Raw genomic sequence first — 24,354 nt, forward strand, 5'->3', positions numbered from 1 at the left:
GGTGTGTGTACTACCAGCTGGGATGGAAAAAGCACACAGGAGCATCCAGTCATAAGAATGGACTTTGTTTTACTAAACCCTCAGCTGTTGTCCCTCCTTCCCGGCCAAGGCTGTGACTGGGGGCCCTTTGCCGCAGCCTTGCTGCATCTTCTCCTTAGCCCCTGCTCCACCTCCCAGGAAGGAGCTAGGTTCTGTGTCTCTTTGCTCCAGGCCTGAATGTCACCAGCCTCCTCCTCAACTTCCTCTATACATAAGTCCTCAGGAAAGGGTAGACTGGCCTCTGTGAGGGGAAAGATGAGACATGTTCCAGTTTCAGAGACTTTGTCCCCACCTCCATCAGACTTTCACCTCCCAAACCTTTACCTGGTTCTGGAATCGCACCCTTGTCGGTCTTGCTATCGTGTAGCAGCTGGTGAACAGTCTGTAGCTTCATGTTCAGAAGCTCCTGCTGGGCTCCAGCCAGAGTAGTCACTCTGCAGAAATGTTCACTCAGGGGCTGCCCAATCTGTGCTCCCATTCCTCCCACCTACCATAAGCTCCCCACAAATTTACAGGGTTGTTGCTCTCCTCACCGCTCAAAAAGGGGGTCCAGCTGGGCCATCAAATTGTTCAGATGCTGCTCTGTCTGTGCCACCTGTTGTGTCAACTGGGCCAGATGTTGCTCTGGGGATAAGGGAGAAAAGGGGTGCAATACTTACCTTCTGCTGACCTCTAATCTCCCCCCAGCAAGCACAGACTTCTGCTAAACCCACCTGACTGCAATGATTCCTTCTTGCCTGCCTCCTTTTGGAGAACTGCAGCCTCATCTTTCCCCTGTTGTGGAAGAAGGAAAGGGCAATACTGCAGCAGTACGGTTCTGCTCCATCACCTCGATCTCCAAAGCCAGTAAGGAGAAGAACATAGTTTGAGATAGAGAATCACAATCACTTCTAGCCCAGCTCCTCACCCAGGACATGAACCAGTTTGTCAATATGCCCCACATATCATTGAGTCTGCTGAAACCCTCCAGGAATGAGCAACTCTTTCCAGCCTGATAAAGCTCTGGTTGTTACATGGTTCGTATAAAATGTCAGAATTTGTCCTTCATCTATCTTCTTTCCACGTTGCTGATTAGAGCCTTCCAAAATAAAGTGTCTTCAACATGATAGCCCCTCAGGAATATGACGACAATGGCCATATTCCCATCCCCTTCCCCATGTCTTCTGGTTTAATATCTTCAATCTTTTTGGTCAGTGCTCATTTCACACGGTTTTCTCTGGTTGCTTTACTAAGCAAGCATGTAATACTCTTAAAGCAGTGTCCTAATAAGAATAAGATTCTCCAGAAGTGTTCTGATCAGCAGATAAAGCACAATACCTTGTCCCTGTAATTGATTTGGGAAGTAGGATGTAACATCATATAATGAATTTATTAGCCAACAGAAATGCCTGAGTCTCTTTTATAGATGCTGATGCTAATCTCTCCTTGCTAAATTTCATCATTAAATTCAGTCCCTTATCCTAGCCTGTCAAGTCCACTTGGGATCATTATTATCTCTTCTAGTTTCATATTTCCAAATCGATTCAGTCCCCTATTTCCTAATGCAAGTAAGTGACAGGACTGAAGATACAGTCCTGGGAGATACTACTTTTCATTTAAACAGTTTCAGTCCATCAAAATGTACTGTCAGCTTACCTTTCAGGGCCCCCTTCCCAAGAAAAAAATGAGACTGCTTAGGGTCTTGAACTCTAGTAACACTGTAGCTGCCACACCTTGTGCTAAAACTTTCCTCACCGGGAACTGCACTTTTATAGTATGGACACTGGCTGGGTTCAAACCCCAACTCCACCAGTTACCAACTCTAGGTGACCTCAAGCAAGGTATCGCCTTTCATTGCATTGTGGGGTGATTGAATGTGATGGTCATAACTTACTTACAATTCACCAAGCGCCCTTCACTTCCACTACCTCGCTGGGTCCTCAAAATAACCCCATACTGTTGGAAAGCTAAGGAACTACTTGTCTCCATTTTACAGACGGGAAAATGCGACTAGTTGCTGGTACGAAGGCGCCCCCATGGTGGGTTCAGACTGAGGGCACCCCCACCCCCGGCCGTCCCGCACCTGCAAACACTTGTACAGCACAAAAGCCACGACGGCCGCGGTGTACAGCGCCCCCAAAGGCAGCGCCCCGGCCCGGGTCCGCTCGCGTTGGTCCTTAGGCGGCGGCCGCCGCCGGGGTTCCGTGGCCCCAAGGCCGACCTGGGCGGGGTCCCCTGCGAAGGGAGGGAAGAGGCGGGTGAGCAGAGCCGGGGCCCGGACCCGTGGGCAGTCCCAGCCTCCGCCCAGCAGCCCTCGCTGATACCTGGGTGTGCCCAGAGGTCAGGACTGGGGCGGTCTCCGAGGACCCCGTGCAGAGCAAGCCCAAGTAGCAGCCCCAAAACAACCGAAAGAGAGACCGCGCCCGCCATTGCTGGTGCACACACAGACGGACCGCACAGGGCCGAGGCGTCCCAGCTCAGGCCTCCCGCCCCAGCGCGCACGCGCAGCCGCGCCGCGGAGCTGGTCTCCTACCAGGCCTCTCAGGGAGGCCACGCCCGTTCAGTGCGGGGCGGGGTCAAAGTGTTTTGCATAAGCCCGTCTCAGTCTGGCTTTATAAAATTAGTTTTTTCTTATCTATTTGGCTATTCTATTAGCCTGAGTGCGTTCAGAACCCTACAGTCTTAGAAAATTATGACTAAAGGTGATTTATTTTTAGATCTCACATCATCAGCTTTCTCGCCCTAACCCAAAGACAAGATTCTTCGGAGACCTTTAAAATGAGAGGGACTTGCACTCCTCCGCAGTTCGTGCTGAAGGCCTGTTTCCTAGGCTACACACGGGGGACTGGTTCCTTGCCTTTCCGCCTAGGGGAAAGTCCCCGGACCTGAGGCAGAGAGTGCCACGTGCGCGCGCACGTAGACCTTCCCCGTCTTCCACTGCTGAGCCCGCTAAGAAGCATTGGCCGCTGAGCGGCGTGGCGCGGGGGGGGTCATCCGTCAGCTGTCCTAGTCACGCAGGCAGTGCGCTGCTTCACGCACTAACCACACGGGGCTCATTCTCGGCGCGGCTGCTTTTGTGCTCTGTAACTTTGGTGTTGCGTGGGAAGCTCACTTCTGACAAACCCCACCGGCCAGACAACTTTCTCTTGTCTTTTACTGTCCTCTCCAGGTGGCCAGTGCCAGGATAGCCACCATTTATTGTGTAGCATGGTACACAATGGAATACTCGTATGGACTCCTAGAATCCTGCCTCCAGTACTCGAGAACAGATGACTTGGGGTAAGTTTACTTAATTTCTCCTTGTGCCTCAGTTTTCACTCTGAGGAATGGAGGTGAGAATTCTATGTACCTCGAGTCTCTATAGTGATTATATGGCATAATCTAAGTAATCTAAGTGCTGAGAACCGTGCCTAGCTATTAGTGATTTTGCCTTGAGCAGCTACTATGAGCCAGGCAGTTGAAATTGTATTGACCCTCTCTCCTGGACGTTCCGCCGACATTCCCTTTGTGCACAGTTAATTTCGACACAGCCTTCACTTCTCAGCTTGTGTGTTGCCTTCATTCAGAACCCTTAACTTCTAATTTATTCCGTAGTGCAACTGTTTTACTTTCTTCAATACCACTACACTGAAATTCCACGAGAGCAGGGACCACGTCTCTTTTTCCTTACCGTTTTACTCCCTGAGCCTAGCACAGCACCTGGCACTCAATGGATCGTTGTTGAATGAAGTTAATGAATGTTCAAATGTTCAATACCCAAAAGGTAAATATAATTAAGCTCTTTTAAAGAATGAGGAAACTACGATTCAGAAGTTTAAGTAAGCTATTAATCACGCAAGAGGCAGAGTGGAGAGTCCAACACTTTTCTGCCTGTCCCCACTGCCTGCCACGACTTCTTCAGGCAGACAGGCATGCCTCCCTCTGTTCCACATTGTCTTTTAATTGTCTCGGATACACACAGCTGTCTTCCCAACTAGGCCAAGAGGTCTCTGAGGAAAAGAACCAAGTTTCACTTACATTTCTATCTCCAGAGCTTGACACATAAGCAAGCAATCGGTACATGTATGTTAAATAAATTAATGAAATGAGGTTGTATCTTGTTTTTCCAGAAAGGGAGGGGGAAGGGCAAGCAGGGAGAGACTCGCCCCAGGGGAGTTGTCATAGTCTAGCTGACTGTGGAGGCAGCCTGGGTACGCAGAGCAGGGTAGTCCAAACAGCCAGTTGGCATAGTCTATGTAAAGAAGGGGTTCAGGCCAGGAATAATAGGATACGTGGCCCTCCAACCTACTGTTGCCTTTAGAGAACTCGGGCCCACTATTGCCAGATCTTCTGATTTTTTTTCAAAAGAATCGACAAATCAGGATTTTTTAAATTGGAAATCTCTCAATTTTCAAGTGTCGATTCAGTGGCATACTTAACATATTTGATCTAGAGTGGATCATTTTTTAAAATTTCTCTTCTATATGACAATAATTTTCAGTAATAATCATGAAATGAAACAAATAGTAAGAGCTAGAAAAGAAACTCAGTGAATATTTTCTTTTATTGAACTCTGTAGATATAATCATACCAGTATAAAAAAATATATAGTTAAATTTTTTTGATTAAATACTACAGAACAAGAAAGCAATAGGTAATGGATTAATACTTCTTAAGTACATTATTGTATTTTTTGAGAAAAAGGGCCAAAAACATATCTATATATTGATCTGTCTGAGTGATGAATAGTGTTACAATTTCATTTTTTGATCCTTAACCTCTGCAAGTTTGTCAAAAGTAATCTTTGCACATTCATATTCAACAGAGAATAAAACCAGATTTGTGAATCTTCATGCACAATTGATTAAAGGAAGTTTCATTAAATTTCATTTCAAAAAGTTTTTTTCACATGAGGCAATAGATGTACAAATAGGAAAAGTTTTAAACATAAAGATAAGTTTGATAAAGATTCACAGAAATCCCATTTCACAATAAATTAGAGAAAATTTAAATATAAATTAAAAGCTTCCGAGTGTTCACTTAGAATGACAGAATTACAGTAACTCAAGTTCAGTTTCTTTTACTTTATAATCACTGTGTTGTTATTGTTTATTTTAAGTATACTGGTTAAACGCAGAAATATGTAGTTATTATTGGGGTTAGAGACGAAATTGTTCCCAATGTAAATTTGACAATTCCAAACTGTTACAAACTAATTCTAGATATAAAGACATATAGATTAATCTGTCTCTGTCAAGGGCCTATTGTATAACTGGGAGTTCTCCAGATTAACATTCACGTATGTTACAATGTTTTTTTAAAAATAGCTAATAAAAATGTGTTAATTTGAAGCTTACATGTTATTCAAACTCATTAGTGACAACAGCAGTTTAGGACTAAGATCTACAAAAGATTTTTCAGAGAGGAGTATTTTATTCCAGAATTGCTGGAATATGGGGCCGACCCCATGGCTCACTCAGGAGAGTGGCGCTGGGAGCGCAGGGGCGCTAGGAGCACCGCTGTGCTCTCGCCGCGGGTTCGGATCCTATATAGGGATGGCCGATATCCTATATAGGGATGCGATCCCCTTACCGGTCACAAAAAAGAGAAACAAAACAAACAAACAAAAAAAGAATTGCTGGAATATGGAAAAAGGAGACGGGGGGGGGGGGGGCGGGGGGGGGGCTGGCTGGGGGGGGGGCTGGCTGGCTGGCTGGTTAGCTCACTCAGTAGAGCATTGTGCTGATAATACCAAGGTCAAGTGTTCTGATCCCCATACCAGCCAGCTGCCAAAAGAAAAGGAGACTGGTTGTCAGTTGATTTCATTTTTTTTTTTTGGACCAGTAAGGGGATCTTTTTTTTTTTTTTAAAAAAAGATGACCGGTAAGGGGATCTTAACCCTTGGCCTGGTGTTGTCAGCACCACACTCAGCCAGTGAGCTAACCGGCCATCCCTATATAGGGATCCGAACCCGTGGCCTTGGTGTTATCAGCACTGCACTCTCCTGAGTGAGCCACAGGCCGGTCCTCAGTTGATTTTATTTTTAAAAAGGACTTCTCCCCATTCTTGATACACACTGCCATACATTTAAATTTTTAAAAAGTGTTTTATTGGAGGGTTTCAAGATGGCGGTGGCTGCGGTGGTTGGTGCGGAGTAGCTGAGGTGGAAAAGGCGGCCACTGGGCCTCAGGCAGCCGGGAAACTTGTGGACCTTCCTCTCGCCATCTCTTAAGGGAGGACCGCTGCTGGTGGCCGGTTGTGAGGGCTGACTGCCACTATGCCCTCGGCAGGAGAGGCTGCCTCATTTACAGGCAACAGCTTTGAAGTATGGAGCAGAAAAAGAACTGTTTCGTAGCTGCAAAAGCAAGTCTCTAAAGAGGGAACACGGCGCCAGGGCTGCTGTGGATGCAGACAGGATCCCGGAGGCCGGGGCCGCGCTGAAGGCGGCCAGCTGCCCTATTCATGATTCGAGGTTTCAGGCCGGCATAAAAGAAGATTCCTGGGAGCGCCCGAGCCGCACCGCGGGACCTAGCAAGCAGCCCAAGGCGGCAGGAACCGAGAACGGGGAAGGCGACAAACCAGAGGCAGAGAGTGAGTGCCTGACCTGGCACAGCCCTGTGAGTGACCCCTGGCCCGGCCCTGCTCGGGGGGCTGACGCCCACCCGGCTTCCACCTGCATCACCAGGCCACTCACCGCCCTGGGGCTGCCTCCATTTTCTCAGGTGTGGCAGCTCTGGCCCGGCTCGGCTCGGCTCCTCACTGAGCCTTCCCACTTGCTTGCCCGGGCGTGGGGCTTCCCGGGGCCTGCAGGCTGGCCTCCCCTCCCACTCCCTCCGCGGTTCTCTGGCGGGGCTGGTGGCGTGGGGCGTCCCCAGCCAGTGTCGGGAGGGCAAGGAAGTACGGGCGGGGCCGACTGTCACTCCACCACACCCTGGACTCCGGCCCCCAGTAAACTTGCTGTTACTGGGAGGCAGATACCATCTCTGCTGCCACCAGTTCGGAAAAACGCCTAACCAATTTCTGGTTGGGAATAGTGTGGTAGGAGAGTTCCCAAGTCCGCTTGAACCTGCTGGAGAGCTGACTACAGGCGGGCACTGGAATCGTCCGGGCCGGGGGGATACAAAGGTGAACTGTGTGCTGCAGGCTCCTCCCCCAGGAGCTCACGCTCTGGTGTGGGAGATAAGACAAGTACACAAATAACCGCGATACCAGGAGGAAGGTGATAAGTCCCGAGAAAGATCTACACAGCGCTACAAAGGCACCCAGAGCGACCGGTCGTCTGTGCCTAGCAGAAACCTGGTAGACTTCCTGGGCGAGGCAGTGCCGAGTAGGGTCTTGAAGGCCCAGCTGATAGACGAGGGTTGCAGAAGACACGTCCCAGCCCAGCCCAGTGCGCACAGAGAGGGGAGACATGTGGCCAGGGAGGCGGAGACTCGACAGAAACCACACACCCTGTGGGGTCACCACTGCATGATCCAACAGCCCGGGCCAGAGCACACGGAACAGGGAGAAGTCCTGCACGGGAAGTGAAAGCTCAAGAGAGATCACACACACTGTGGTACGTGATCCAGCAGCCCAGCAGAGTCCAAGCTGACCAGAAAGGTGGCTCCCTGGAGAGGCCCAAGACCCGAGGCAACCATAAACACAAGGCACTAACGGCCAACTGAGCAGTCACGGAGGTAGCCATACCAAATTGGCAACCACAGCAACATCTTAGTTAGTCAATAGTCTCAAACAGGTGGACTGTGAAACCCCCTGCCACAATGAATAAACATCAAAAAAAAGATACCAGAAATACAAAAAATCAAGAAAGTACACCACCAAAAGTTAATAAATCTCAAACTCTAGATCCTATAGAACAAGAAGCCCTTGAAATGACTGACAAGGAATTTCGAGTGATAATTCTAAGGAAACTGAATGAGATACAAGAAAACTCAGCTAGACATCATGATGAAATGAGGAAAAGTATACAGGACCTGAAAGAGGAAATGTACAAGGAAATTGATGTCCTGAAAAAAAATGTAACAGAACTTGCTGAACTGAAGAAGTTATTCAGCGAAATAAAAAACACAACGGAGAGAGTTTAACCAGCAGGCTTGTCGAAGTTGAAGAGAGAACCTCTGAACTTGAAGATGGGCTGTTTGAAATAACACAAGCAGAGAAAAAGAAAGAAAAAAGAATCAAAGACATTGAAGAAAATCTGAGAGAGATATTAGACAACCTTAAGTGCTCAAATATCCGAGTCATGGGTATTCCAGAAGGGGAGGAAAAAGGAGATTGCATTGAAAACATATTCAAGAAAATAGTGGCAGAAAACTTCCCAGGTATAGGAAAAATCACAGATCTTCAGATCCAGGTAGCTCAACGATCTCCAAACGTATTCAACCCAAAAAGGCCTTCTCCAAGACATGTTATAGTCAAATTGGCCTAACTGAAAGACAAAGAGAGAATCTTAAAAGCTGCAAGAGAGAAGCGTCAAATCACCTATAAGGGAGCCCCAATCAGGCTAACATTAGACTTTTCATCACAAACCCTAAAAGCCAGAAAGGAATAGGATGATATATTCAAAATACTAAAAGACAAAGATTGCCAGCCAAGAATACTTTACCCTGCAAGGCTATCCTTCCGAAATGAAGGGCAAATAGTATATTTCTCAGACAAACAAAAACTGCAGGAGTTCACTAACACACGACCACCGTTACAAGAAATCCTCAAGGGAGTACTGGGTTTGGTTCCTGAAAAATAACTACCATTGCCATAAAAACCCAAGAAAAATCAAAACCCACTAGTATAATAAAAATGGCATTTATGAAGGGAAAACAATCAACCAAAAACGCTATCTACAACCTAAGGAACCAACAAACACAGAAACCAAACAGTAAATCAGAAAGCAAGGAACAAAAGACACCTAAGACAACCAAACAACCAATAAATTGCTAGGAATAAATCAGCAGCTTTCAATAACAACTCTTAATGTAAAAGGCTTATATTTCCCAATCAAAAGATAAAGACTGGCTGACTGGATCAAAAAGCAGGACCCAACTATATGCTGCCTACAAGAGACCCACCTCACCCATAAAGATTCACATAGACTAAGAGTGAAAGGATGGAAAAAGATTTACCATGGAAACAGAAAAGAAAAATGAGCTGGAGTAGCTATTCTTATATCTGACAAAATAGACTTTAAACTAAAAACCATAAAAAGAGACAATGAGGGACACTACTTAATCATAAAAGGACTGATCCATCAAGAAGACATAACAATCATAAATATGTACGCACCCAATGTTGGAGCAGCCAGATTTATAAAACAAACTCTATTAGACCTAAAGAAGGAAATAGACACTAATACCATAATAGCAGGGGACCTGAACACCCCACTGTCAATATTAGACAGATCATCTAGGCAAAGAATCAGCAGAGAAACACAAGATCTAAACAATACGCTAGACCAATTGGAATTGGCAGATATCTACAGAACATTCCATCCAACAACCTCAAAATATTCATTCTTCTCATCAGCACATGGATCATTCTCCAGGATAGATCACATATTAGGTCACAAATCAAGTCTCAATAAATTCAAAAAAATTGGAATTATCCCATGTATTTTCTCAGACCACAATGGATTAAAACTAGAAATTAATAACAAACGAAACTCTGGAAACTATACAAACATCTGGAAATTAAACAGCATTCTACTTAATGACATATGGGTCCAAGAAGAAATCAAGCAGGAAATCAAAAAATTTATTGAAACTAATGAAAATAATGATACATCATACCAAAACCTGTGGGATACTGCAAAAGCAGTATTAAGGGGGAAATTTATTGCATTAAATGCTCACCTCAGAAGAATGGAAAGATGGCAAGTGAACAACCTCACACTTCACCTTAAAGAACTAGAAAAACAAGAACAATCCAAACCTAAAGTTAGCAGACAGAAAGAAATCATTAAGATCAGAGCAGAACTGAATGAAATTGAAACCCAAAAAACAATTCAAAAGATCAATGAATCAAAAAGTTGGTTTTTTGAAAAGATAAATAAAATTGACAAACCATTAGCATGACTAACAAAAAAAAGAAGAGAGAAGACTCAAATAACAACAATTAGAAATGAAAAAGGCGATATTACAACTGATTCATCTGAAATACAAGGAATCATTCGAGACTACTGTAAACAACTATATGCCAACAAATTTGAAAATCTGGAGGAAATGGATAAATTTCTGGACACACACAAGCTCCCAAAACTGAACCATGAAGACGTAGAAAATTTGAACAGACCAATAACAATAAAGGAGATTGAAGCTGTTATCAGAAGGCTCCCAACAAAGAAAAGCCCAGGACCAGATGGATTCACAGCAGAATTTTACCAAACATCAAAAAGGAATTGACACCGCTTCTTTACAAACTATTCCAAAAGGTTGAAACGGACGCAAATCTCCCAAACTCATTCTATGAAGCAAACATCATCCTGATACCAAAACCAGGTAAAGATATAACCAAACAAGAAAACTACAGGCCGATATCCTTGGTGAATATAGATGCAAAAATCCTCACTAAAATACTAGCAAACAGAATACAGCAACACATACGTAAAATTATTCACCACGATCAAGTGGGATTCATCCCAGGGATGCAAGGTTGGTTCAACATACGCAAATCAATAAATGTGATACACCATATTAATAAAGTCAAACACAAGGACCATCTCTATAGATGCTGAAAAAGCATTTGATAAAGTTCAGCATTCATTCACGACAAAGACCCTCTATAAGTTAGGTATAGAGGGAAAGTATCTCAACATAATTAAAGCCATATATGACAAACCCACTGCCAATATCATCCTGAATGGGAAAATGCTGAAAGCTTTTCCTTTAAGAACAGGGACTAGACAAGGATGCCCACTCTCACCACTCCTATTCAACATAGTGTTGGAACTATTAGCCAGAGCAATCAGAGATGAGAAGGAAATAAAGGGCATCCAGATTGGAAAAGATGAAGTCAAACTGTCCCTGTTTGCAGATGACATGATCCTATATATCAAACAGCCTTAAACCTCTACAAAAAAAGTTTTGGAATTGATAAATGATTTCAGCACAGTAGCAGGATACAAAATCAACACGCAAAAATCAGTAGCATTGCTATTCTCCAATAGTGAACATGCAGAACGAGAAATCAAGAAAGCCTGCCCATTTACAATAGCCACCAAAAAAATAAAATACTTAGGAATTGAGTTAACCAAGGAGGTGAAAAATCTCTATAATGAGAACTACAAACCACTGCTGAGAGAAATTAGAGAGGATACAAGAAGATGGAAAGATATCCCATACTCTTGGATTGGAAGAATCAACATAGTGAAAATGTCCATACTACCCAAAGTGATATACAAATTCAATGCAATCCCCATCAAAATTCCAAAGACATTTTTCTCAGAAATGGAAAAAACTATCCAGACATTTATATGGAATGATAAAAGACTACGCATAGCCAAAGCAATGCTGAGCAAAAAAAATAAAGTTGGAGGCATAACACTACCTGACTTTTAGCTATACTACAAAGCTATTATAACCAAAACAGTATGGTACTGGCATAAAAACAGACACACTGACCAATGGAATAGAATAGAGAATCCAGAAATCAACCCACACACTTACTGCCATCTGATCTTTGACAAAGGCACCAAGCCTATTCACTGGGGAAGGGACTGCCTCTTCAGCAAATGGTGCTGGGAGAACTGGATATCCATATGCAGGAGAATGAAACTAGATCCATACCTCTCACCATATACTAAAATCAACTCAAAATGGATTAAGCATTTAAATATACACCCTGAAACAGTTAAACTTCTTAAAGAAAACATAGGAGAAACACTTCAGGAAATAGGACTGGGCACAGACTTCATGAATACGACCCCAAAAGCACGGGCAACCAAAGGAAAAATAAACAAATGGGATTATATCAAATTAAAAAGCTTCTGCACAGCAAAAGAAACAATTAAAAGAGTTAAAAGACAACCAACAGAGTGGGAGAAAATATTTGCAAAATATACATCTGACAAAGGATTAATATCCAGAATATATAAGGAACTCAAACAACTTTACAAGAAGAAAACAAGCAACCCAATTAAAAAATGGGCAAAAGAGCTAAGTAGGCATTTCTCTAAGGAAGATATCCAAATGGCCAACAGACATATGAAAAAATGCTCAACATCACTCAGCATCCGGGAAATGCAAATCAAAACCACACTGAGATACCATCTAACCCCAGTTAGGATGGCTAAAATCCAAAAGACTATGAACGATAAATGCTGGCGAGGCTGCGGAGAAAAAGGAACTCTCATACATTGTTGGTGGGACTGCAAAATGGTGCAGCCTCTATGGAAAATGGTATGGAGGTTCCTTAAACAATTGCAAATAGATCTACTATACGACCCAGCCATCCCACTGTTGGGAATATACCCAGAGGAATGGAAATCATCAAGTCGAAGGTATACCTGTTCCCCAATGTTCATCGCAGCACTCTTTACAATAGCCAAGAGTTGGAACCAGCCCAAATGCCCATCATCAGATGAGTGGATATGGAAAATGTGGTACATCTACACAATGGAATACTACTCAGCTATAAAAACGGATGAAATACTGCCATTTGCAACAACATGGATGGACCTTGAGAGAATTATATTAAGTGAAACAAGTCAGGCACAGAAAGAGAAATACCACATGTTCTCACTTATTGGAGGGAGCTAAAAATTAATATATAAATTCACACACACACATACACACACACACACACACAAACGGGGGGGGGGGAAGAAGATATAACAACCACAATTATTTGAAGTTGATACAACAAGCAAACAGAAAGGACATTGTTGGGGGGGAGGAGGGGAGGGAGAAGGGAGGGAGGTTTTGGTGATGGGGAGCAATAATCAGCTACAATGTATATCGACAAAATAAAATTAAAAAAAAAAAAGAAATCCAAAAGAAAAAAGAAAAAAAAAGAACATTGAAAAAAAAAAAAGAAACAATTAACAGAGTTAAAAGACAACCAACATAGTGGGAGAAAATATTCGCAAAATATACATCTAAGAAAGGATTTATATCCAGAATATATAAGGAACTCAAACAACTTTACAAGAAAAAAACAAGCAACCCAATTAAAAATGGGCAAAAGAGCTAAGTAGGCATTTCTCTAAGGAAGATATACAAATGGCCAACAGACATGTGAAAAATGCTCAACATCACTCAGCATCCGGGAAATGCAAATCAAAACCACACTGAGATACCATCTAACCCCAGTTAGGATGGCTAAAATCCAAAAGACTCTGAACGATAAATGCTGGCGAGGTTGCGGAGAAAAAGGAACTCTCATCCATTGTTGGTGGGACTGCAAAATGGTGCAGCCTCTATGAAAAATGGTATGGAGGTTCCTCAAACAATTGCAGATAGATCTACCATACGACCCAGTATCCCACTGTTGGGAATATACCCAGAGGAATGGAAATCATCAAGTCCAAGGTATACCTGTTCCCCAATGTTCATCGCAGCACTCTTTACAATAGCCAAGAGTTGGAACCAGCCCAAATGTCCATCATCAAATGAGTGGATACGGAAAATGTGGTATATCTACACAATGGAATACTATTCAGCTATAAAAACGAATGAAATACTGCCATTTGCAACAACATGGATGGACCTTGAGAGAATTATATTAAGTGAAACAAGTCAGGCACAGAAAGAGAAATACCACATGTTCTCACTTATTGGTGGGAGCTAAAAATTAATATATAATTCACACACACACACGCACACACACACACAAAAAAAGAAAACGGGGGGGAAGAAGATATAACAACCACAATTACTTGAAGTTGATACGACAAGCAAACAGAAAGGACATTGTTGGGGGGAGGGGGGGAGAGAGGAGGGAGGGAGGTTTTGGTGATGGGCAACAATAATCAGCCACAATGTATATCGACGTAATAAAATTTAAAAAAAAAAAAAAGTGTTTTATTGGCTGGACAAAACACATCTCAGACCTCTGTCCTAGGGTTTATGTTCAGAATTGAAAATCCCTCTTCCCACATCAATAGCCCCCCATGTGATGGGGCTGTGTCAAGGCTCAGCAGGCACTTCACTCCCTGAAGTGAACGAGTGCAAAGAGAGATAGGACTCAGTTTCCCAGGACAGTCGGGGCAGAGATTTCTCTAATGCGATTAACTTTTGACAGTGAGAGTTCTTAGGGACCGTTTGGATGAAGAGGTTGGGAGGCAGGAAATCTGCCTTCCTCTATCCCCTAAACTGTAGTGTTAGTAATACTAATGACCACACTTCCTCTCAGGTCAGCCTTCGGGCGTGGCAGAGGCATGGGTACCCTGATTCCTGTTCCCTGTCCCAGGTCGGCTGTCTCAAGAACCAAGGCGTGCCCACACCACTCCACTGTGTAGCATGCTCATTGAGGACTACATCCTCCTTTATAGGACTAAGAGTTGGAGAGAAAGGGTGGGCATCCTGTGGCAGAAGGGGTGCTTGTGTTCCTGTTGGTCCTGCCACTTCTGCCTCCCCTTGGAGTCTTCATGGGTTCATCTGCACATGGCACAGTACATGACCTGCTTCTCTTCTCTCAGATGGAAAGGGGCACAAGGCTACAGAGGGTTGGAGGAAGCTCAGAGCTGCCAGAGTGGCGCAGGTGCAGGCACAGGGCGGGGTCTTTGTTCTTGCGCTCATCCCCCTTCCTCCCCGGAAACCAGTGACTTTGCCACCACCAGTATTGATGAGCTGGGGGCCAGGCCCCAGGAGAGGTGGGAGTAAGGGGGGCTGTGGCAGCTGTCAGGCCATGAACCGGGCTGACCCTCAGCTCAGGGCAGTGTGCTTGTGGACTCAGCTCTCACATCGGCAGTCATGACCAGAGGTGACAACTGCACTGATCTACTAGTGCATGGTGAGCTGGGCGGGGCAGGGGCTCCTAGGGGAGAGGTCATGTGGCCCCATGGGGGTTGGGCTGGGCAGTAACACCCCCTCCCCCTCTCCTCTCGCATCTACAGGAATCCCCTCCATAACCCAAGCCTGGGGACTGTGGGCCCTCTTAGGGGTTGTGACGCTGCTGTTTCTCATCTCGCTGGCTGCACACTTGTCCCAGTGGACCAGTGGCCGGCGCAGGAGCCATCCAGGGCTAGGGAGGTGAGTGAGGGACAACAGAGATGGGTAGGTGGAGAGTTCCCTCTAACAAGAAGTCACCACTCATCCCCTAAACTCTGTGTTGCAGCTCTGGAGGGTCTGTGGAAGAGGTGCCCCTGTATGGGAACCTGCATTATCTACAGACAGGTAGGGAGCTGCAGCAGGGAGGGCACAGAGGCCAGGTCCTGAGTAGGTGAGATGGGGGTATGCAGGAGGAGGAACAAGAAGCTGATCAGATCCCTGTTCCCTATCCCAGGTCGACTGTCTCAAGAACCAAGGCCAGACCAGCAGGATCCAACCACTGGAGGACCTACGAGGGTGAGTCAGCTGAAGAACAGGGGAGGGAAGAAAATGGGGGCTTTTACGAGGGTCCGGTGAACTTTTAACAGCCTTGCATCTCCAGGCTGCAGAGGAGGTGATGTGCTATACCAGCCTGCAGCTGCGGCCTCCTCAAGGCCGGGTCCCAAACCCTGGGACCCCCATCAAGTACTCGGAGGTGGTGCTGGATTCTGAGCCAAAGCCCCAGGCATCGGGCCCCAATCCGGAGCTCTACGCCTCTGTGTGCGCCCAGACCCGCAGAGCCCGGGCTTCCTTCCCAGATCAGGCCTACGCCAACAGCCAGCCTGCAGCCAGCTGAGGCCCAGGGCGCGGTGTGGTGGGGCATGCGCTGCCCCAGCCTCCCCTGCGGCAGGGTTACTGCTACCCTGTCTGAGGCATGACTGTTTCTCAACCCAAAAGACGGGGAGCCATTGCCACCCAGGACGTGACCTACTCTGAACTTCCTATCTGAGCTGCGAGGAGACATCTCAGGGGACCAACAGGCTCCGTTTCTTGAGGATGCTGGATGCAAAGGCAGTGGCCCCCTCCCCACCTCTCTTTACTCTCTGCTCCTCTCAGCCCCCAGACTCCCAGCTTCTCACTTCCTCCTCCTTCCGGAGTTTAACCAGATCCTCCTCCGTCCCCTCCCTCACAGTCTTCCCCCGACACTTCAGTGTCTCCTCAGGTGAAGGAAGTGGGCAGTGGGGGAGGGGCAAGAGCCAGAGAGGATGCGGGTGGGTATGGTCTTTGGGAGCCCACAGGCTAGAGGAGGGGTCCTGGGACAGAAGGACCTAAGGGGTCCAAGCCTGGCTTCTGACCTGAGAACTCTGGCAGGAAAATACAGTCTCCATCCTGCTGTCTCTGTCATGTCCCCAAGTTTTCAAATAAAACTTCTCAAAAAGTGTTTAAACTTTACTTGGAGGGCTGCAGACCTGCAACAGGCCTCCCAGGTGGGGTGTGAGCTTTGTCTCTGCACAGAGCACTTCTGGGGGTGCCTAGCTTCTGGGGGAAGAGAGGCCAGGAGGGGCTGCTGCACCAACACTGCAGAGGCAGGTACTAGGAGTGGAGGGCTGGAGCCCAGCTTCCCCGCTGTTGTTGATGCTGCTAGAACAGCCCCAGGATTTGCACTCAGAGCCACCACACCCCTCCCCCCCAGGGTCTGCAAGCTCACCAGCTCCTGAACTACTCTACCCATGACCTCTATAACTGTGCCACTACCCCCCTACAACTTGACAGTCTAGCCCCTCCGTTGGTTCCCCCATCAATCTTCCCCCCTGTCCCCCATGGGTCTCTGCTATACACCCTGTTTTAGCATCAGCAGTCCTGTCTTCACTCTGTCATCTGTTTACCTCTACTGGCCTTCTCTTCACACCATCACTATGGCAACAGTCTACTCCATCTCCACTTCACTCTCTCAATTGTCACCTACAATCCTGGCAACAGCTTTGCTTGTCACCACTTTTGTTTTAATCCCTATCCAATCTGCCCTGCCTGTTCCCCCATCACCTGTTTAATTCTTAACCCCAGCTTCCTACACTGTATAACATTCTACACAGTAGGCAGGTTAGCATAGGGATCAGAACTGTGGGCTTGAGGGCTGGACCCGTGGCTCACTCGGGAGAGTGTGGCGCTGGGAGCGCCGAGGCCGCGGGTTCGGATCCTATATAGGGATGGCCGGTGCGCTCACTGGCTGAGTGCGGTGGGGACAACACCAAGCCAAAGGTTACAATCCCCTAACCGGTCACAAAAAAAAAAAAAAAAAAAAAAAAGAACTGTGGGCTTGAGAGCCAGCCTGCCCGAGTTCAAATTCAAGATCTACTACATACCAGCTGTGTGTTCTTGAGCTACTGGCCCTCAGTCTCTGAATCTGTAATATGGGAAGGATATTCATTGTGTCTATTTCAAAAAAAAGGTTGTTGTGAGGTTCAAGTGAATTACCATATGTAAAGCACTTAGAATACAGTGAGTGCTCAGGAATGCTGGTTATTATTAAAAGAACAGAAATATAGGATCCTCTATAGGAGCCATAGGTGAAGTGACTTGTAAGCAGGGACACAGCACATAGTAGGAACTGCCAGAACTGAAGGACAGAGAAAGTTTCAGGCAGAGGGAATCACAAGGCTAAGGGGAGGCTTGTTTGGAGGAGCTGCTGGAAGTGGCTTCAGCCTGGCTGGCAGTTATAGTGAAATGGGGGAATGGCAGGATGAGGCTGGAGGGGTGGACAGAAGTCAGATCACACTGGGCCTGTAAGCCGTGCTGTGGAGTTTGGACTTTATCCTGCAGGTGAGGAGTCATTTCAGGGTTTTTGGCTTGTTTGTTTGTTTTTGTTTTTTGGCTGGTGCAGGACCTGAACCATTGACCTTGGTATTATCAGCACCACGCACTGCCAGTTTTTAAGCAAGGGATGAACACAGTCAGATATGGGCTTTAACTCCACTGGCTGCTGTGTTCATTTGCAGGCCTGCAGGACTGGAGTCAGGCAGGGCCTTTAGGAAGCTGCTGCAAAATCTAAGTGAGAGAAAATGGTGGCAGTGGCAGTGGGGATGGAGAGGAAGGGATGGATTAGAAAGATATTTACGAGGTTTTATTTTAAAAAGGCCCCACCTATCACACACCCTCCATCTTTCTGATTGGAGCCTGAAACACCCCCCACCCCCAAACCCCATCACAATAACACAACATAGCTCCAAACTGGTTCAGCTCATCACCTCCATCACCCTGGCAATAACACACACACTCACACCCCTTAGTCCTCACACTGCATTGGCTGCCCTTCCCTCCCTGGCCTTGCCCACCTCTCCTGTAGCCCGTCTACGACCCATTCCTCGTTCTGGCAATAGCTCCAACCTGGCGAACCCTCTCTTAGCTTCAGCTTTGCATGGGAGACAGGAAAAAAATACTTCACTCTAAGCCTGAGGTCTAGGCCATCTCGTCCTAGGGCCTCTGTAGAGGCAGGTCCGGCTTGACAGGCCTTTCTGAGGGTTGAGGGGCAGGAGAAAGGGGAAGCTGAGGCTTTCACTTCCAGGCGTCTCTTTGCCACTTAGAATCCCAGAGAAAACCACAGAGCAGGGAACTGTACTCCTGATTCTGGTCTGGTGGTCCCGGTGATAATGGACCCCCCTCACCCCCGAAAAACCCCAATGTCGCCGGGTTCCTGGGTCTCTGAGGACCTCAAACTGGGCCTTCCCAGGAGACGCCCAAGTCGCGGTTAAGGGCAGGCAGCTGGGGCTGTGTGGGAGGGACGGTGGTTCTGGGGGAGGACACCGGATGCGGGGAACCACCGGCGGCGGGATGGGGTTCTGAGGGCTGCTGTGCTTCTGAAGACGGCTCCGGGTGTCCGCGCCAGGGGGACGTGAGAGGTTTGCCCTGGAAGCGGCGGGGGTTGGGTCCCACCAACCCACTGGGACGAGCCAGGAACCAGAGCCGAGGGCTCAAACGCTCCCACCCCAGGCCGTAGACCTCTGCACCCAGATTCGCTCTGCCGGCCGGGACCCACGTCCCTCGCCACCTCCGCCCGACTGGGACTCAGCCTACAGCGCCCCCACCTGGCGAGACGCGGCGCCGCCACCACCTCTGCGCAGGCGTAGACTGCCTGCTCTACGGCATCCTGGGAGTTGTAGTCCCGACGGTTCGAAGCGCCCCAGGTCTACCCCTCGAGCGGTGCGAAGCTTCCCGCCCCGCCGCTCCCCAGCCTCTGTCTCCCGACTTCGCGGAACGCAGCGGACTCGTCCTGTCTGGAGCAGGGTGACATGACTGCGCCAGAACTGCCGCTTGTAAATTGTTTGTGTAAAACGATTTTATTTTTCATGTTTTCACGTGTGACTGTAGCGGGGTATGATTTGAACCACTTCATTTGAAACTTTGCATTCAGCCATGCCCGGAGCTAAATCTGCCTTCTGAATTTTTCCATTATGTAAGTTAATAAATTCCCTTTTTTGCCTAAATCAAAGTTAGGTTCTCTATCTCTTGCAACCACGAGTTCTGACTAATTCTGTGGGGAAAGACCAGCAGACTAGGGCCAGCTGAAAACACTGAACCTGCAATAAATACATTCATTTATTGCCCAGTTCCTCCATGAGCCGCACTCCTCTGACTTAAATGCTCCATCATGCAATTTGGCCCTAAGATACTTCTGCTTAATGTGTGGGTTAAACTGGTCTCTTTCCTAGCTTATACATTTCTAGAATTATATAGCTGGAAGGAGGCTGACAGATGTGGCCCAAATTTATACCCACTACAGGAACCACCCTACGAGTCTCTTCTCGAACACTTCCAGAGGTGGGGATCTCACTACCTTACCAAGCACTCGTTTCCAGTCTTTCTTATTGATAGAACTTTTTTTACTTGGAACCAAAATCTGCCTCCATGTTACTTTTCTCCCTGATTCTGCCTCCTGAGCTACAATCATACAATCATTCTTTGGAGGAGGTGAGAGGCAGCCTTCACGGATAGCCTGAGACTTTTTTTTTTCTTCCCAGGAAAAGCTTTCTAAAGTTCCTTCTACAATTCTTTTACAAACCTTATGTGCAGCCTACTCATCAGTCCCATTGCTTTGATTGATCAGAATCCCTATTAAAGTGTGGAGCTAAGAAGTGAACATAGTATTGACAGCACACAGTGGGGGACCCATCTCTTCAATTGGGCACTAAGTCTATGAGGCCTTTGTTTGTAAGGAATAGACTCTAAGTGAAGGAGTGTTTATTGTAAGGACACTTGGGACAATTAGGAGGCCTAATGAAATGGGAATCCCAGAACAGTGGCTAGTATGACTGGACCCCTGCACACTGTTATTGGATCTGGGATTTCTGCAGTGCTGGAGACCTCAGTGACAGCAGTGTGTGGGTCTTCACGCTCCTGCTACTCCAGTCCTGTGACTCAGATACTCAATCTCTGCTTTTTTTATTTAATCCAAATTTCTTCCCATTTTGCTAACTTGTTTCCCTGTCCTTTTTTTTTGCATGTTTTCTACTTCATTTTTCTGCTTCCTCACAACAGCTTCATATTTCCTCCTCTGTCTTATGACCTCTGTTAAATGTTTAATTATAGAAATAGTGGGTGCACGTGGTAAAAAATATTTCAAATAGAACCAAAGGGTATAAAACAGTTCTTCTCAGCCAGGGATGACTTTGCCCCTCAGGGGACATTTGGGGGCATGTCTGGAAACATTTTTGGTTGTCACAACGGGGAAAGAGGTGCTAGTGGGAAGAGGCCAGGGATGCTGCTAAACATCCTACAATGCACAGATCATTTTCCACCCCAAAAGTTAACAGTGCTGAGGTTGAGAAATCCTAGAAGTAAAAGGCTCTCTTCCTCCACCTCTTTCCTACTCCCAGTCGTAGTTCCCAGAAGCAACTTACTATTAATGGCTTCTGTTTCTAAGTCTTTTGGTGATTATCATTGTATTTGTCAATAATACTTATGCTACTCAGAGAGGAGATTCTGTGCATATGGCAACCCTTTGAGGCTCTCTCTTTCACAACCCCTCTGACAACTCCAGCTATGCACTAGGAGTTAAGTGGGCTGTACTGAACTCCTGGCAGATGAGATCTGGAAAACAGCCTCAGGGCCAAGAGCAAGGACTTTCAGGAAGACAGCAAATCCCAGAAACAGCATGCTTCCCAAAGACAATCAATGACTTTGCTGGATCTCCTTCACACTCCCCCAAAACTAATGGTGGATTAAATTTCTCAGTCTTTGAGGCCAGGAGAATGCAGATAAACCAGAGAGTAGAGAGACCTGCTGGCAGAGACAGATGAATCCTTGACAGAAAAAATGAGTGCCTGGAGGAGATATGTGTGAAGCTCAAACACAAAAGATTTCCTTGAACTAGAAAATGTGATATCAGAACTAAAAAATTCATAGATGAATCAAAGGAGAGGCTAGTCAATGCTGAAACCCAAAAATGGATCTAAAAAATTAAATAGAAGAAATATCTCAAAACATGTAACAAAAATATAGAGATGCAAATCCTGTGGTGAAATATGGGAGATCAGAATAGACCCAGGAGACAACCTGCAAATGCTGTGGGTTCCAGGAGAAAAAGGAACAGGAGAGGAGAGATGATAATTAAATAATAAATGAAATTTCTCTGAGCTGAAGAAAGACGTAAGTTCCAGACCCAACCTATAGGAAAAGATACACACTCAGCTGTATACAGGCAAAAATTCCAAAACTCAAAGGATATAAGAAATCTTACACACTTTCAGGCAGAAAGCAAACACTTTCTTCTCATCTGCAACCCTGGAAGTTAAAAGACAGCAACATTGAATGTGGGCTCATGGAAGAAAAGGCCTGCAACTTAGACCCAGCCAAGAAGGGAAGAAAGACATTTGAAGATTTACAGAAGTCACATCTGAGAAATACTTTTGAGAAAATACTCTAATGAAACAACAAATGAATCAGAACAGAGACTTCAAGATAGGGGAAGATGAAGAGAAAAGGAAAGAAAGCAGTGGGGAGCAACGAACCATGATCTATATATTTACATCTATATCTATCTCTGTATATAGATAGATATATTTATCATGTATAATATAAATGCTAAATAAGGACTCTTGAAACAGATGTAGCAAACCGTAAGGGAAATTCTAATAAGAACTAAATTATAGGAATAAGCCTCTGGAATCAGGTGAAGGGGACAAGGGGAAGGTAAAAGTGTTCCAGATATCTAAGGGCTGGGGGGGAGGGGAGGAAAAAGGGGAGGAAGAAAGGGAAGTAAGAGTAATCTAAAGATCACATATTATTGGGGTGGGGAGGAAGCAGAGGATAATTAGAGTATTGTGGAAATAGCTTTATTCTGTTTACATAAACCAGAAGAGACATGTGTCTGAGAGCAGGGACAGGTATGGTAACTATTAACAGAATGACAAACTCCAAATTAATGAGGGGGAAAATGGAATGAATAGCAATTCATTCAATCCAGCAAAGATAAAGAAGAGTTAACAACAATGTTAAAAATTTTAAAAACAAGTGAAATGGAAATAATAGTCAAATACATCACATTACAGTAAGTAGAAGTGGACTGGATTCCTCCATTAAAAGACTGACAGTCTTTGTTATAAATAAATTCAGGTACGTACTACTTAAGAGAAACACACTTAAAGCAAACTGATAAGAAAGTTTCAAAATAAAGATGTGGGAAAGAGACACCAGGCAAATAAACATAATAGAGGTCACACTGGTATCAAACAGAGGGAATTTGTTTGATACCACAAAGGGGTAGGAGGGAAACTTTGGGGTGATAGGAATGTTCTGTATCTTGATTGGATGGTGGTTACAGGACTGAATACATCTCTCACAACTCATAGGATTTTACACTTAAAACTGATCAATTTTAGGGCCGGTCCGTGGCTCACTTGGGAGAGTGCCGTGCTGATAACACCAAGGCCACAGGTTTGGATCCTATATAGGGATGGCCCGGTTGGCTCACTTGGGAGAGTGTGGTGCTGACACCACCAAGTCAAGGGTTAAGATCCCCTTACCAGTCATCTTTTTTTTTTTTTTGTCTTTTTCGTGACCAGTATTCAGCCAGTGAGCTCACCGGCCATTCCTATATAGGATCCGAACCCGCGGTGGGAGCGTCGCTGCGCTCCCAGCGCCGCACTCTCCCGAGTGCGCCACGGGCTCGGCCCTACCGGTCATCTTAAAAAAACAAAAACAAACAAACAAAAAAAACCCCCCAAAACCGATCAATTTTATTATATCTAAATTACAATGAAATAAAGCTGGTTGAAAAAAAGAACAAAATTACTGTGTTCACTAAATGAAAATGGTGAATTTTAAAAATTGTTCTTTAAAGGATTAATAAAATAGATAAGCCTTTTGCAAGCCCAATAAAAGAAAGGAAAGAGAGTAAAAATAGACAAGATTGGTTATGAGAAAGAAAACATCCTTATAGATATAAGAAAAAATTAAAGAATTATTAAAAAGTACAACTTAAAATTCCTCAGCAATCAATTTGAAAATTTAAAAGAAATTTTTAAGAAATGGACAGATTTTAGGAAAAATATAAATTATCAAAATTTGCCTAAGAGAGAGAGGAAAGCTTAATAGCTCAACTTAACTTAGAAAAGACTGAAGTAGAAAGATGATGAGAAATCCACTTTTGGAAAAGACTGGCGCCAGAGTTGAGTTTTATCTAACCTTAAAGAATAATTTCTATGCCATTTAACATACAAAGCCAGTATAACCTGATACCACTCCTAATAAAAACTCCAAGTGAAAAAAAGAAAAAGAGGAAACCTGCTTAAATATAATGAAGACTATTTACTAAAACCTAACAGCAAATATTGTTCTCAATGTTGAAACACTAAAATCACTTCAATTAAAATAAAAATTTAGACAGATGCCTGCTATTATTCTTATTATTTAACATATCTTGGAAGTTTTGTGAGTAAGACAAGACAAATGCAGGAAAAGAATGAATTATGATCATCTGAAAAGAAATTATAAAGTTATCTTTTTTCACTGTTGATATGATTATATTACCAAAAAATCCAAAAGACTAGTAAAAAACTCTAGTCACAAGACAATACAATTTGGAGAGTTGACTGGATACAAGATAAATAAAACTAAACTAATTTTTTTTCTACTCTAGCAATAAGCATCTCAAATTGAAAATGGGAGCAATTTCAATTTACAGTTAAAAAAGTATAAAATTCTTAGGATGATAATTATAGCCACTATAACGCCATGCACCATTCTAAGCACTTTGTATTAATTCAGTCAACCCTCACAACACCCTCTTGAGATAGATTACTACTATTATTCTTATTTTACAGAAGAGAACATTGAGGAACAGAGAGATTAAGTGATCTACGACAGATCACTAACCAGGAACATCTTAGAGTTTGGAACT

At 45.1% G+C, this 24,354-nt stretch overlaps 2 protein-coding genes across 2 annotated transcripts; one reads left to right on the forward strand and one right to left on the reverse strand.

Annotated features, from left to right (window-relative positions):
- Positions 1–52: 52 nt before the first annotated feature.
- Positions 53–2,504, reverse strand: CCDC107 (coiled-coil domain containing 107). The gene is made up of 6 exons (XM_063082513.1): positions 2,343–2,504; positions 2,102–2,253; positions 753–813; positions 573–663; positions 364–473; positions 53–280 (listed from the first exon to the last, which is right to left on the reverse strand). Exons 1-6 carry the CDS (start codon positions 2,446–2,448, stop codon positions 81–83), a joined length of 720 nt encoding a protein of 239 aa, XP_062938583.1. The 5' UTR covers positions 2,449–2,504; the 3' UTR covers positions 53–80.
- Positions 2,505–3,078: 574 nt separating this feature from the next.
- On the forward strand, positions 3,079–16,401 carry SIT1 (signaling threshold regulating transmembrane adaptor 1). Its single transcript, XM_063082470.1, has 5 exons — positions 3,079–3,297; positions 15,047–15,182; positions 15,268–15,326; positions 15,436–15,497; positions 15,583–16,401. Exons 1-5 carry the CDS (start codon positions 3,288–3,290, stop codon positions 15,814–15,816), a joined length of 501 nt encoding a protein of 166 aa, XP_062938540.1. The 5' UTR covers positions 3,079–3,287; the 3' UTR covers positions 15,817–16,401.
- The last annotated feature ends 7,953 nt before the right edge of the window (positions 16,402–24,354 follow it).

The sequence above is a fragment of the Cynocephalus volans genome, chromosome 17, assembly GCF_027409185.1.
Source record: "Cynocephalus volans isolate mCynVol1 chromosome 17, mCynVol1.pri, whole genome shotgun sequence".
NCBI lineage: Eukaryota > Metazoa > Chordata > Mammalia > Dermoptera > Cynocephalidae > Cynocephalus > Cynocephalus volans.